The 15,828-nt window shown below is 38.2% G+C and overlaps 1 protein-coding gene across 3 annotated transcripts in view; it reads right to left on the reverse strand.

Annotated features, from left to right (window-relative positions):
- AKT3 (AKT serine/threonine kinase 3) overlaps positions 1-15,828 on the reverse strand; it is a 275,223-nt gene that overhangs the window by 157,766 nt on the left and 101,629 nt on the right. Inside the window, exon 1 of one of the 3 annotated variants that reach the window (XM_059715995.1) lies at positions 5,087-5,124. The exons of the other annotated variants lie outside the window; for them this stretch is intronic. Coding sequence (XP_059571978.1) covers positions 5,087-5,117 — 31 coding nt within the window. The 5' untranslated portion in view covers positions 5,118-5,124. Of the gene's footprint in view, positions 1-5,086; positions 5,125-15,828 lie in introns of those variants that run through there. 3 annotated transcript variants of the gene reach the window in all.

Consider the following 15,828-nt stretch of genomic DNA (forward strand, 5'->3'; position numbering starts at 1 on the left):
AGCTAGCTCTAATCCCTGTGAGGTATTGTATGTTCACATACTAAACATTTTACTGTGCAATTCTGTCCTCTGATATGAAAGTATCAACTCTTAGATAGTGGATCAGCCTGAACCACCAAGAGCTTTCTGGCACTCTGGAACGCAGACAATGGAGTAATTCCATGGAGAAGAACTGCCAACCCAACTAACAGACAGAAATTGATTCACCATTTGCAATTCCACTGACCTCTGGTTGGACTCAGATGTAGAAATCACTACTTAGTGGGAGGTAGTCACACCTGAATTCTCAATTAAATGCCAATTGAAAACATAATCCCAAGCTATCTTCTAACATTCAGCCAGATAACTGAAATACTGCCTCCAGGGACTGAAAAAAGGAGACATCAAATGTTCTGATCAGTTATTTTTTGTTAGATTAGAAAAACTATTTATCACACCTAAAACTGAAGACACAAATGAAGGTTTCTGCTATGCTCATTCAGGTTATGCCAAGTCATTCCAGGGCTAACCAAAGACCCTTGTGTCCTGATGTGAAAGGATGCAAGAGAAGTCTGTAGTCCCGTGAACACAGCCATGGTGCACCACAAAACTAGTATCTCTATTTGCCCTTCTTAAGGGCAGTATCTTCAACACATTAAAATAAAACTACTAAGGTATTAAACTTGTTCTTAATATTGAAGAGAAGAAAGACTGTGCATTTAAACTTCCCACATGCATAAACTGAAAGATCACCTGACAAGCAGATGATGATGATGATATTTACACTTAACCCTTTTTCAGTGCCTGTACTCATTTTCCTTTCACAATTTTTCATAAAAATATTTCCTTTAATTCATCCAGAAAACTCAAAGTATACCAAAAATACCAGAGAAGAAGTTCGAGGAAGAAAAAAAAAGTATGCTGTAAGACAGTGGTGACAAATCCAATTTATGTGCAACTGTCAATAATCAGGAAAATACGAGCAGAGGTTAACTGATGCTCTTGGGAAGTGGACCAGGTTTCACCTCTGGAGAAGAGTTCAAAAGGGATCAAGTAACAAGAGAAAATTAGTTTGCTAATCTCAATCTAACCCTAGTGTTTTTTCTTCCTCTGCATAAAACTAGACAGTTTCTGATTGGCATTTTCTCCACAAGAAAGATGCAAGATGCACATCAGCCTTAAAATATGTGGACAAAGCTACATAAGACAGTTTACACAGCACCTGTCCACAAAAAGTCTGGGATCAAAATAACTATTATTCTGTCTCTTTCCATGAGTCTCAAGATCTAGCAAAATTTAAAAAAAATAGAGAAATAAAAGTTTTCCTTGCTCCCAAAAAGCTTCCTTTTAGACATAAACAATGGAGGGAGGGAAGATATTAAACTCCTGAACTAATTAACAAAACTAAAAGCGGAGGTGGGGGACAATGATAATTAGTATGTACCCTCCCCCTAACCAAACCTCCACATACATTCATTCTGTATACGCACACACAACAGCAGCATCATAAACCGTCTCAAGTTCTTGCCATTATTCAGTTCGACATCTGCACATGTTTATGCGTCTCTCCAAACAACCTCTTGAACACCCTGCTGGAGCTGTCATTTTTTTCTTCTCCCTATCTGGCAGATGGCAAGTCAACAATCGGCATCAACAGCAGCCGAATATCTCCCCCCTCCATCCTACCCCCCTAAACAGACACAATAATAACTTCTTTGTGCTTCCCCACAATGCAGCTGCTTAAACCATTTCGCTACAAGGCTGCTTTGCCTTAATAAAAAAAAAATCCCTTCTGTCAAGTCTAAAAAGCAGCATAATGTTAAGCAAGCTAAAGCCACAGCACAGCTGCAAACGGGCAGACACATTGACAGCTCCTCCCTTAACAAAGCCCTGTGAATTGAAGGGGGTTCATCTGAGGCTCACACAGTAATTAGTATAAAAAAGTCCGACAGCCTCTATTATGCTGGGGAAAAAAAAACTGGACAGAACTGGGCTGCTGTTTTGCGTCAAGAGTTCTGCTGCAGAGTAGATAAATCATGTTGGGGTTTTTTTTCCTCTCTTTTTAAAGACAGTAATAAGGAGGATGAGAGAAGCTAATTTGAAAACTTGGACACAGTAATTGTACCATATGGTGAGCATTTATCCCTTCTGAAATACACGCTAACAGTCACTTACATGCACAGTGCTTTGTTTTACAGTTGTTATTCTCTCTACCATATTCATAAAATGGATCTGAATATCCGATACTCCAGAGAAGTTGTGTGTAATTAGCAACAAAACTGCTTGGCCTTAATATATTGGTCCACCATAGCAATCAAGTAAATTGCAAGACAACGCCTTCACCTCAAAAATTAAATGTTGTCCACTTCAAGGATTTTTTCCTTAACCAAGAGCAATCAAATATCAAAACGTGACAAAGTTTAAAGAAACAATTTCTTGCCACTTCCAATGCATCTCAAAACATCTGGGTCTAAAAAACACTAGAAGAGTCTGTTCTCTTGTAGTCTTACACTACATAGCACGCAGGAGTTGGTTCAAAAGCACTTAACCACAAAACATTGAAGTTTTATGCTTTGGGGAGGAAATGTATAAAAAACTTGTACTGCAACACTGACCTTTTGAAAAGGGAGTTTTAAAAAACAAGCTACCTAAAGAAACCCCTAAGACAAATTAGGTAACACAATCTTTATTTTTCACCTGGACAGCATTTAAACATATTTTTATAAGTAGTTCAGCCATTTCAGTCTTAAAATGAATACCATCTAATTCTTTTATCATTTTATGTCAACACTTGATCTTATTGTACCGTCATCCTATAAAAAAATCACAGAACAGAAATAAAATAAAATAGAAAATGAGAAGGAAATAAAGATTTTTTTAAAAAACCCAACACAAAGCAATATGAAGTTATTCATCCTATAGCCTTCAGAAAACTGAAATCAAATCATGATGACGCTAAAAGAAAGAAAGTAAACCAAGGAAAACAAAAGAGCAAAACGAAGGTATGGAAAACTAAGAAGAATTGTTGAAATGCTAATAACCAAAAGCTTTAAATAAATAAATAAATAAATAAATAAAGAGCATCCAGTCAGTCAGTCAGTCTACAAATGTATCAGGGAATGAAGGCTGCAACTGAGGATAAGATTTTTGTTGAAAAACTAATAGATTTCTTTTTATCAATGTTTATCACAGAAGATAGCAATACAAAGCTCCTCTGGACCACCTCTTTTCAAGTAATAAGGACAAAGCAGTATTGTTAATCATTGTTATATCACGAGATGAGGTGCTGGCTCAAAGTAGTAAGGAGTTAGCAGTCCCTGGGATTGGATGGTACATACGCAGCACCTTAAGAGTAACATTTCTTTAAAAAAACCAAAAAAGCCCAAAACCTTAAGAGTAAAGTGACTAAACTTATAAAAATATGCAGTCTTTCATTAAACGCATAAATCGCACTGCGGGATAAGTAAGTGGCAAATAATTTTAAAAAGAGGACAGGGTTATCTGAGGAACTGCAAGCCAGGGGAACTTCCTTACTTTTGAGACAACAGATTTGAAAGTGTAATTAAAAGTAGAATTAGAATGTAGATTCATATGAGATGGACAAACTTGTACTGTTTCCGAATACAGAAATCATACATCTTGATCTATTGAAATAGTCTGAAAAACTCAAAGTGGATAAAGAAGATTGTGACATAATTTATTTGAACTTTCAAAAGCTTTTAACACGAATTTATTAAAGAAGCTGGATAGCTCTTCAGGGAGAGAGAAAATGCTGTGTGCTGAGATGCATTCAAACCTACCTAAATGAAAAACACAAAGCAGGATGCACAATACATTTTCAATAGGGAATAATGTAAAGTTCTTTCTTTGGACTGGTTTTGTTTGATATATTAAATTAGATGGAAAGGTAGGTATACGCTGAGGTGGTAACCTAGGTTTATCAAGAACAAGGGAATTTAAGAGGAACCTAATAAACTATTAAAATGGTAGACGGATAATAGATGAACTCAAAAGTAAGAAAATACAAGCCAATCAATTTAGAGTATCCATATACTGTGCTGAATCTCCACTACCACTACCACTGTTCAATATGTACTATATGGGGAAAAAAAATCAAAATATTAAGAAATATAAAGAATGGGATGTAAAGAATACTGAAAGGATTAAAGTATTATATTCCAAAAGATGATATTCCCCTTATAGATTACTATATTCAGTTCTAATCACCCTTTCTGGAAAAAAAAGATGCAAGAGAAGCAGAGGGGATTCCAAAAAAGAGGCCAAACAACTAGAGGAATGAAGAGTGTCCATATGAGGATAAAGTAAATGGATCGAGGCTGTTCCATTACAGAGGAAGGAACATGCAAAAGTATACAAAACAAAGGATCTAGAGAAGGGTATAAATTAATTTAAAAGTGTCAAATTTCCAAATGAAAATTAGGACCAGACTTTGAAGTGCTCAGCACCCCCAGTTACAACCATGTTTTCAGAAGTATTCAATAACTAGCACTTCCTGTCATGATTACTGGTCATGCAATTTTTCAGGCCACTCAGCAGCCAATATACAGAAATCTTCTGAAAAATCTGATTCTTCACTTAAACACCTAAATGGAGCTAAGCTCTTGAAAACCTGGTCTCAATACATGTGTCACTTTCTTTTCGATGTCTTGAGCCCGTTTTCCAGAGTTTAAGAAGAAATTTCTCTTACAGTCATGTAACAGAGGGTTTTCTCCTTTGAAAGAGGAGACAGAATAATAGGCTAAAAAAGTAGACCACCCGTCTGATCCAGGTTGGCAAATATTAATCTTAAATTCAGCCAAAAGTGCCAATTGTTTTTAATCAACAAAAATGATCAGACTTGTTATAATCACCAACTTCAAGTAAATTTTAAAAGCAGAGATGCCAACAAGGTTCTACTAAAGTAATGATACTTATTCCAAGGACAGGACAGGACAGGACAGACGGGACAGGAAAATCTTGAGACTTTCTCTTGCAGGTTTACACTTGATACAAGCAAAATTAAAATATTTTAACGTTCAGTTATTGAAATGATATAGAGTAGAAATATGTAAGCCACATAAAATCTTTAAAGATTTGTATAATTTACCCATGCCTTTTGGAGAGTTGCGTGATAACATTTGTAGATGAAAACTTGAATAACCTGAAAATAATTTAAAGGAAAATACTTTAGCAGTTACCTAGGATTTAGTAATCATGTCAACAAAATATTATGAGCAATGGAAAGAATCCAACACAACTGATTTTTCAAACCGAGTTAGTACTGTAATACCCAAAAGTATACTCTAAATAGCACCAAGAAGAAAGGAAGTTAACAGACTCAACAATATACTTTCCTCATCTTATAGAAAAATCTCACAAAAATAAGCTCAAATCTTCTTACAAACAACTTCTGATTTTTCTGTCAATGAGTGCATCTACACATGTATTTTGCTCCAGGGTAGCTCCACAGTAAAGTGTCACCATCTACACATGCTGATATTAGGGCGCAGTAAATTAACTCCACCATAAAATAGTACTATTCGGGACAACACTATCTTACAGCTAGTCATTTACTGTGCTGTAATGCATGTGTGGACAGTAATCAGGACAGCAGCACTCTGAGCCAGGGCAGAGGAGCCCTGGGCTGACAGCAGGCTTGGGGGCTGCGGAGGTAGGGCATGTCAGCCACATAACTGCATTTCTGGCACTCGTGTGCCTCAGCCAGCCCCTTCACCGCCACCCGGAGCCCAGAGCCCCGGGCTAAACCTCCCCACCCCCAAGCCTGCTGTCAGCCCAGGGCTACTCTGCCCCAGCTCAAAGTGCTGCTATCCTGTGTGTATGTATAGACACTGCACCTGGGAGTAGTGTACTCTGGCTCAAACTGCTCCAGAGTTTATCATGTTGCATTAACTGCATGTGTAGATGCACTCAATATGCATTGTGTGAGTTCTGAAGAACTTTAATTGCCTTGAATTTACAATATTGGTCATGGCAACATAAGAATCCCATGATTTTTTTTAAACTGTACAAAAACTATTTTATACCATTTTACCTTTTGCACCCACTTTTTAGGAAAGATGTGTTGTCAATTGTAATAAATGTTTACTTAGCTGCTTTTATAATAAGTTTCTTTATCTGCTATGTTGAGTGTTCACACCTATCAATATAGGATTCATTAAGCTTTTCCATCCTCTGCATTCCAAAAGTTGAACTAAAAAACAGAAGCATACATTTCTGCGCTTTAGCAGTGTACAAATTTGTCTGGTTTCCAGTCATGATTTGATAAGCTTTTAAAATAGATGTATACAAACAGTATCTCCAGAATTCCTGCCACTGACAGCTCTATCAAGCTAGATGACAGGAATGACAGAAATATAATTTTCCTAGTCAAGTACAACAAACTTGGGTAATTTTTGTCTTGTTTTTTCTGATTACCACATACTGTATACACTATTAAGACAGGTGAATGTTTTGCTTTTCTCCACCAAAACAAAACTTAATATTTTTATTAGATTTTTAAAACTAAAAGCTTAAAGATACTTTGCCTCCACAGAAGTCTCTGATGTAATTGGCAATTATAAAACTTATCTGCTTACCTTAAAAACAAAAATTGTGGTAATTCTATTCAGTACACTAGTCTGAAATTTCACATCATAGGAAAGATTAGTACATGTACTGAATTCTAAAACTGACATTTCTGAGATTTTTGCTGGTGACCTGTCTAATGACTACCAAGTGACTTTGTCAGGAGTGAAGCAATTCTAAGACTATAAATCTTGTTTACTATTTCTACTAATTTTTACTAGGAAATACAGTACTGTAATTAGAGCTTAAAATAAGAATAAGTAACAATATTTACATAATCTTTTTGTAATATTGATTTGCTTACAATAAATGCCAAATTACAACTTCCTCACCACCCTAAAACACCTTTGGCAAAGCACTAATAATGGGGGGGAAAATAAATTTTGACATACTTGTAACATTCTTAAATTAAACCTGCTAACTTATAATATGTCAACACTACATTTCTTCCTGAATAATTTCCAGTGCAAAACATCAACTTTTGAGTAATATTCTCTATTAAGTGCAACCTATGAAAGCAAACCAACTGAATAGCAGTTTGAATTTCTTGGTTCAGAAAATCTAATATGATTTAGTTAATGTATTATTGATACTTCATAACATTAATGGCCACATGTTCAGGTTCAGTTGGTTGATACACTGTTTGGTTTTTCCTTCCGGGTTTGGGGTGGAGGCAGGGACATTTCCTCTTAGTTCAGATGCGTGGGGCTTCTTAAAGCAGCGCAATGAAATTAGCACCTCACAGGTGCTTGCAGAACTGATAAATGTTACATTCTGTTAACACTAGAAGTTAAATAAGCTACATGGGTGCAGACAGATGTGCAGAAGTGATCCAATTGACTCCGATTCTAAAGGTCCGAATGTGTCCAAAAATAATCTCAGCTCATAACACTGCTAACTTTTAAAGACCAGTAGAGATGTGAAACCAAGCTTCCAGGACTAGAGCTTCTAACCAGTTGAAGAAAAAAAATTAAAAGCTGCGAAGCTGTAATCACACAAACTAAAATACTATTCCAAGTCACTGAAACACTAAGCACTTCTGAGAGATTTCTAACACATTCTAACATTAAAGAAAATGGCCTCTAGTTTCTTACAGTTTCAAGAAAAGGAATAAAAAAGAAAATCAGTAATTCTATATGTTAATTAATGTACCCAAATGTTGTCACCACTATCACGAAGAACAGGACATTGACAATAACTAACTTGATTTTAGGGAACCCCCCAGACAGGTACAGATAGTTAACAGTTACTTTCTTATCTGGGTAGATGACAACAACCAGATTAGAGAGCAATGAACAGTGCTGTCTAAAAGCAACCATAATACTTATAAACAAATATAGTATTGAATCTAATACAACTGTAGTTCCAGAGATTTACTGTTTCCGTGAAGACTTCACTGTGAAGACTCTTACTGATGATGAACATACCTTTATGGTTAGGGGTCTACCTAAGCTGCAGAGATACTTACCAATTTTGGTGGGTTGGTCAAGGTGTAAAGTTCTAACTCAAAGGGCATTTTGCAGCAGCTCCCCTCCCCTCAAGGCTGACTGGCAGAGAAGCCCCAGCCCTCATTGCTAATTGGCAGGGAAGCCCTGGGAGGGAGAAGGGGGATCTTGATTGCTGGCTGCCCTTTGCACAGACCGGCCCCTCAGAGATGCCCAGCAGAGAGACCCTAGTGGGAGGGGGCAGCAGTCATGTCTGCTGCCCTTCGTGCCACCCTGCTAGCCGGTCTTCCTCTCCCAGCAGCAAGGAGCACTGGCTCCTACTGGGGAGCCAACATTTTATTTTTAAGGGGGTTTTTTTGTTGATCTCACAGATTTTGTAGACTCTCTCTAATTTCGCAGTTTCCGCTAAATCCACAAAAGCACAAATTCTGTAGGTCCCTATTTATGGTGCCTGTGTTCATCATTGTCACAACCAAATTAAGTAGTGCCCATGTCACAAACAAATAAAACCATTCAAAACAGTTTTTTTCTACACTAGGTTAACTAAGGGTTAACAATAATGATAATAACCGCTTTTTTTTGCTGCGCATGTCAAAAAGAGATTTATAACTGCGACACTAACTAAAAATGAAACTTAGCCTTCTGTGCTGTACATAAATCATTATAACTGGTCAAAAAAAACAGGGAGTAACCCTATAATAACACCCTAGCGAAGACCGCTAGATAATTGGCGATTCTAATTAAATTTATGACGTGGCGAAAAGCAATTGGCTATTATACAAATAAAACCCGTCTTCACTTCCGTAAAGAACAAGAGACCTCCACGCACACACCTGAAAAAACCTCTGAATGTATGCGTGAAAATAACTGACAAATTGATCACTTGTCAATCTCCCCCATCTCGACCTAATCAGATGTAAATCAACGACCTGCCGGCCCGACTTTTTTCTCTATTTATCTGCCCGACCAACAAACTCTTATGCAGACCGACCTATGACCTACGAACCTTAAGCTGTAACTAACCAAGTATCTCTGACCTCCGCTATTCACCACTTTGACGGCGTGAATAAATAATCTTGCTTTACAACCCATAAGCGTCCGCCTAATTAATTCCACTCCAAGCGTCACAAGTACCCGCCTGACGGCCTTCTAAGGCCTCGGACCCTTATCTGCCTGGGTGGGAGTCAGGGAGAGCTGCTGACTGGCTACCCTGGGTCCCGACATGGCATCACGAACAGGATCCAGGGAAAATGTGATAGAGGTAAAATTAATTAAAAACTGTCCCTGATATAGTGGGAGGCGCCACGTAAATAACGCGGATGAATTATGGGCCCACATTGCTTATCACCAAGCGAGCGGAGTGGAGACAGGGTGTGTCAGCAGCTACTTCTCGCTGAGAGGAGAGGAGGGAGTTGGAAAGGAGTGGGGAGGCTCCAAGTGGGACAAAGGGAAGATGATTAACGTGCCGCTCTGCGCAGTGTCACTCCTGCTGCGTGAAAATGCAAACTTAAAAACCCAGCTAGCTACAGTCAGCAAAGCTGCTGCGGAGATGGCAGCATGCCAAAACCCTCCGTTGCCACCAAAAAATGACACCGAAAAAAATATGAGCTGCCTGGAGAACCTAAAAAAAAAGGGCAGAGCCGCAAAAGAACAGGCGGGACTCCACCCAGCTACCCCGCCCCATGAGATGACGTCGCTCCCAACGGCCCCACCTCCGTCCCACAGGGAGGGGGCAATGAGCGAGAATCCGATCCTCCCACCAAACACAATAACAACTACAGCTACCGCTCACCCTATAACAATAACCAAACAAATAACCAACCCAGAAGGTGCAAACACCACCACCACCCTTGACATCATCAAAACATACATGGAGATTTATAAAAAAGAAGATACCATCAACCTTCGCCTTCTCCTCAACCTGCTCGTTACTCAACCAACAGAAAATCTTTTAAGTCAACTTCCACGACTACAAGCCCTTGTGAAGTCAGCAACCGCAAACTCAGCCATGGCCGTAAGCTATCTTACTGCATATCCAGTCAAACATCAAAGGCCAAGACATTCCCAATTCAACTCAAAAAAAAAATCAAGACTGCCACCCCAGAGGACACCGGAGGAAAGAGCCACGTTTGGGTTCCTCCTAAACCACTTTGCGCTTACCAAACAACGGCTACACGTCCTAGAAGATGCGGGACAATGACAACTGGCACATATACTAGGCTACCAACCTCGACTGATCCCGCCAACTGGTCCGGGCCCCGGAGACACCCATGCCTAACAGCGCGTTCCAGATAACACCGCAGCCTGCCCCAACAAACAACTACTCGAAGGGGGCATCTATAAACTATTCAAACCACTACGACATTATGCTCATAGATATACAAAAGACAATTTTATTATTTTTTAGTTTTCTTTGTTTGTTTGTCTGTTCATTTGTTTTGTTCCCTTACAGGCCCAGTGGTGACGAAGAGGCAACCTGTGACTGCCCAATCACAAAAATCACCAAGCACCCACCTACAACACACCCGGGTCGACGCCACAATGGCCGCCTGCTCATACGTCACAAACAGGGTCGTTGCTCTATTCCTGCTGTTACCAACAGGTTCCTCGGCAAACGGAGCTGACTTCAAAACCTCCAACTCGGTCCTAAACCTTTTGTCATTTTAGGCCAAAGACATAACTAACGACTCATTTTATGGTTTTTCTTTTCCTGTTAATGATTTTATACATACTAATTTTGTTTTGTTTTAAAGCCTATTCGAGACTTTACACAATAAAGCCAAGTCATAATGTTTTAAATAAAAAGCTCTAAATTATTGAGAAAGAACAGCATTGGTAGTCTGAAGGTTTGGGGGATGTCGCAAAAAGGTCGGATGTGGACAAAAACATTCATTAAAAAAAAAGTGAGAAAAGAGATGAAAGAGATGATGATGGAAGGGGGCAAATAGTCACGGTTCTAAAGGAACCTATGCATTCAAAAAAAAAAAAAAAAACGATTTGGGAAGAGAGGTAACAATAAAAAAAAAAAAAATGAAGAAAGGCCGCTAATAACGATACAAAAAATTGGTGTTTTCAAAACTACGATTTAACTCAAATATAATAAGCCATAATTTTAAAAAACCCTCCGTATAGGGGGCATTAATCTAATACCTCACTCTCAATTACCTTAAAAAATCAAATTAGAGAAGATTACATAAAATCAAGGATAACAGTTTACTGCGTTTAAGTTAATTCAAGTGTCAGCATCTTTGATTATCTTGTGTTTACCATAAATCATAATAGCCATTATTATATTTGTGTGTTTTAGTTATTAGATTTTACAATATCTCAAAACAAAGTTAACCACGCTTTTTGCTTTTATATACACCCGCTTGCCAAACACTAACAATGATAAACAAAATGGTCTATACGTAAACATGATGTGACTTGCTGTGCCATGGGCAAGGGGGCATGTCACAACCAAATTAAGTAGTGCCCATGTCACAAACAAATAAAACCATTCAAAACAGTTTTTTTCTACACTAGGTTAACTAATGGTTAACAATAATGATAATAACTGCTTTTTTTTGCTGCGCATGTCAAAAAGAGATTTATAACTGCGACACTAACTAAAAATGAAACTTAGCCTTCTGTGCTGTACATAAATCATTATAACTGGTCAAAAAAAACAGGGAGTAACCCTATAATAACAACCTAGCGAAGACCGCTAGATAACTGGCGATTCTAATTAAATTTATGACGTGGCGAAAAGCAATTGGCTATTATACAAATAAAACCCATCTTTACTTCCGTAAAGAATGGGAGACCTCCGCGCACACACCTAAAAAACCTCTAAACGTATGCGTAAAAATAACTGACAAATTAATCACTTGTCAATCTCCCCCGTCTCGACCTAATCAGACATAAATCAACGACCTGCCGGCCCGACTTTTTTCTCTATTTATCTGCCCGACCGACGAACTCTTATGCAGACCGACCTATGACCTACGAACCTTAAGCTATAACTAATCAAGTATCTCTGACCTCCACTATTCACCACCTTGACGGCGTGAATAAATAATCTTACTTTACAACCGATAAGCGTCCGCCTAATTAATTCCACTCCAAGCGTCACAAGTACCCGCCTGACGGCCTTCTAAGGCCCCGGACCCTTATCTGCCCGGGTGGGAGTCAGGGAGAGCTGCTGGCCGGCTGCCCTGAGTCCCGACAATCATCATGTTTAAGCTATTTTGAAGGCATTTCAGCAACTCAACCATGAAAGCGATATCAGTTCCACATCCCCTCCATCCTACCAGTGAAAAAATACCTCCACATTTTACACGGGGGGGCGGCAGGCAGGGAAGAATGTGGACTGCTTGCAAGAGAAAATCAGCAGCAGAAACAGCATGGTTGGACTGACTTTTACATTTTACCAAAAAGCCTTTCTTCTGAGAACCTACCCTTTAAACAGTCATGCTGAAAAATCTTGAGGTAAACTAGATGTTAATGGAAATTTGGTCTTGCATCAATAGATCACCTCTTGTAGCAGGGAGATCAGATCTTCTGACATATTTAAATCAGTTCTGAGTGTCCGGTTCAGCTCCACTAATCTGAGATAATGAAGGGAATAAACATCCCCAGAGATCTACCTATTCTGTGCTTTACTGTTTACCTTATTCCCTGATGGGGAAAAAATGGGCCTAAGTAAAATTTAATTCAAATACTAGGGCTTCAGAGCAGCCATATCTATCACTCCCACTCCTGATGAGATAACTGTCCATTTTCCTGTTGGACTTTGGGACTATAAAGTCTATTTGCAGTCTCCTCCAATTGTCACTAATTTATTCAAAATATTTTGGGTTGATTCTCCATACTCCCAGACATATTGGAGATCTACTTAAGTCCCCAGTACATGTTCTTGTGTGAGTGACAGTTAGAACGGTTGTGAGTTTATCAACGGTTCACAGAACAAGAAGAAAAAACATATGGCTCCTTGCTCCAGGTCAGTCTGTAGGTGAGAAAACATTCACGCTGTTCAACTGCATCCTCACAGAGGCATTTCTGAGTCTTCAATGAAAGTACAGAAGAAACTGTCTGACTGCTTTCACCTGCAAACAGCTTAATGACCATTCATTTCTGTTGGTGACTACTAGCAGTCAACTCCTTCAAACTGAAGTTTGCAGGAGAGGACTCCATTGGGTTGCATAAGGGTATCCCTTATCTGGATTTTTATCTTTCAACTGCCATTCAATCATTTGGAATACTGCATGATTTTAAAAGGATTACACATAGCTTTTCACTAATGAAAGATACCAACTTTCAGTAGAGTTAAACACACCAAAGGACAAAAAGTAACACGGTATGTTTTGTTTTCCCCTGCTGGCTTGTTGCTGGGTTTCTGATGAAACATGTGTATGGGATCTCAAAAAAAGCAGAAATTTTCATCTAGTTAACAAATATACAATTACATTTTAAAAGGCAGAGGCTTCTTTCCACATATTACTTCAACAGTTCTTTTATCATACAAGAGATTTTATTCACCAGAACATGTTATTTGATTATTTAAAGTTCTCATCAACCTTTTACAATATCTGTGTGTGTGTGTGTGTGTGTGTGTGTGTGTGTGTGTTACAATGCCACAGAAGAGTAGAGCTTCAGGCATATGAGTTATAGGTTTGGTTACACAAACGCAGGCATTCTGAGTTAAGTTAAAGACATACCAAGTCTTTTTAAAACCTTCCATCTTCTGCTGTTATGGGTCATTGAAAATGTTCTCTCTCTATGGACAAAGAAGACATTTTTAATTCCCCACCCCCCCCTGCCAAATCTAGCATTCCCCCTCCCGCCCCCACCCAGAGTCAAACTGTCATTAGCATTCATTTCACAGTGCAACAAGGTGGAAAGTAAGAGTACACTATCCAAACATTTGGAAATCCTGTCAGAAGACATTGTCTACCTTGGATTATCTTCTGAATCTGTTGAATCTCTCAGGCATAAAAAAAATGATTTTTTAACTTAAATTTTTTAACTTTGAAACCTTAATATTGAGGAACTCTTAAGCACATTATGAATGCTATTTGATGTTTCAGTACAAGATTTCCATATGTGCCTGATGACCAGGGATCCTGGTTTTCTCCAATTTAAAAAAAATCCCCAATTTTTGGTTAAAAATAAGTAACATTTTTCCATAATTAAAATGGAACACCACTATATATAGAGAGATATCTATGTATCTATTAGTGGTGTTCCATTTTAATCATGGAAACTGTGGATTTTAAATCAGAGAAAACCAGGATCCCTACTGATGACAGTAGACTTGCATTGTACTGTGCCTAGTGGAAGAAGAAATGAAAACAAATTTTACATGTAAACACAGAACTAACAGTCCTGGTCATGGCCATGGCCATACGTCTGTTGCTAAAGCTACTTTATTAGAATTATGGTTGCACTGTGACTGCTATGGGTCCAGAGTGTTAATACTGCATTGATTCTGCCATAGGTACTGTGGAAATTCCAAATTCCATAACGCACTTAAAAAAACCCTGCTTTTTCAATAAATCAGATTTTTAAAATGTGAAGAAGGATTTTTGAATTAAAGGAACAAGGTAAAAGTATATAAAGCTGTCTAAACTATTCTTTACTGAAGTAGTCCACATATGGTCAATAAGCTTTGAGTTGTTCTCAAACACAATACCCAACTGCTAAGGACTTAGCAGCAAACTCCTCTGGTCAAGATCACAGACAGAGCTTGGTGGGTTTCATCGTCTTTATAAAAATATTTCAATGCCTGAATTAAATAAAACTAACTTCAGCCTTTGTATGATTTGTTAACTATCTTGATTCAAGAGGAATATTACTCAACTCACTTTCATTAACAAGGACATGATAATCATGTATTAACATGATAATGACAATGATAATGACAGTGTTTAGGAACTCACAGAAGTTAAACAGAATATGGTATACAGTAAAGTGAAAAATCAACCTTTTGGATACACATAGGTACTATAGTTCAGGTACATGTTACATTTTAATGTGAAAATTATTACTGCTAAGTAAATCTCCCTCCATTACTACTGCTGATGCAAACTGCTAGTGGTAGCAAAGATCCAAACACTAATATAGGTTGCCTTAATCATCTGATGAGATGACTGCTAAAACACTAGAAGTTACCCAGCAACCTCTCTATATTACCACTATATTACCATTGCCAGTATTAATACCATTGGAAGAGACACACTGTTATGAAACTGAATGGAAGCAGGTGTACTATATAATCCTAATGTGCAACAGTTTGGAAGCATCTAACATAGACCTGACGCATACATACAATAAATTGTATGCTTATATCACAGAAAATGATACAGATTGCAATATCCAAGAATCTGGATAAAATTAATACCCCACAAAAAATGATTTTTCATTAAGCAGGCACTAAATGAAATTTGGATATACGTCCAGTTAAATATGAACAGCATTAGGAATCCTGAGTTTCTCTCCTACATTGAAGTTGGGGGAAGGGGAGGATGGAAGGAAGGGAGAAGTGGATAATATGATCCTAATAAGGGAGATCCCCAAACCTATTTTTAAGAAGGGGCAAATAAATGCTTCCTATCCTGCCTTCTCAAAGACTCTCTGCTGTTTCAAACAAAGCTATGATTACACACATCTTAGCTTGGCTTCAATCAAACAAATCCAAGAAACAAATGAATAACAACAATACAACATATAATGAACTACCTGATATTATCAGCCACTTTCTCTCCCTCTCACCATAAGCCTGTGGTTGTGCATGCACCATTCTTGGTCCACAGAACATGCCCAGGAGTAGTTATGGGTG

This window comes from Alligator mississippiensis, chromosome 1 (genome assembly GCF_030867095.1).
Source record: "Alligator mississippiensis isolate rAllMis1 chromosome 1, rAllMis1, whole genome shotgun sequence".
Lineage (NCBI taxonomy): Eukaryota > Metazoa > Chordata > Crocodylia > Alligatoridae > Alligator > Alligator mississippiensis.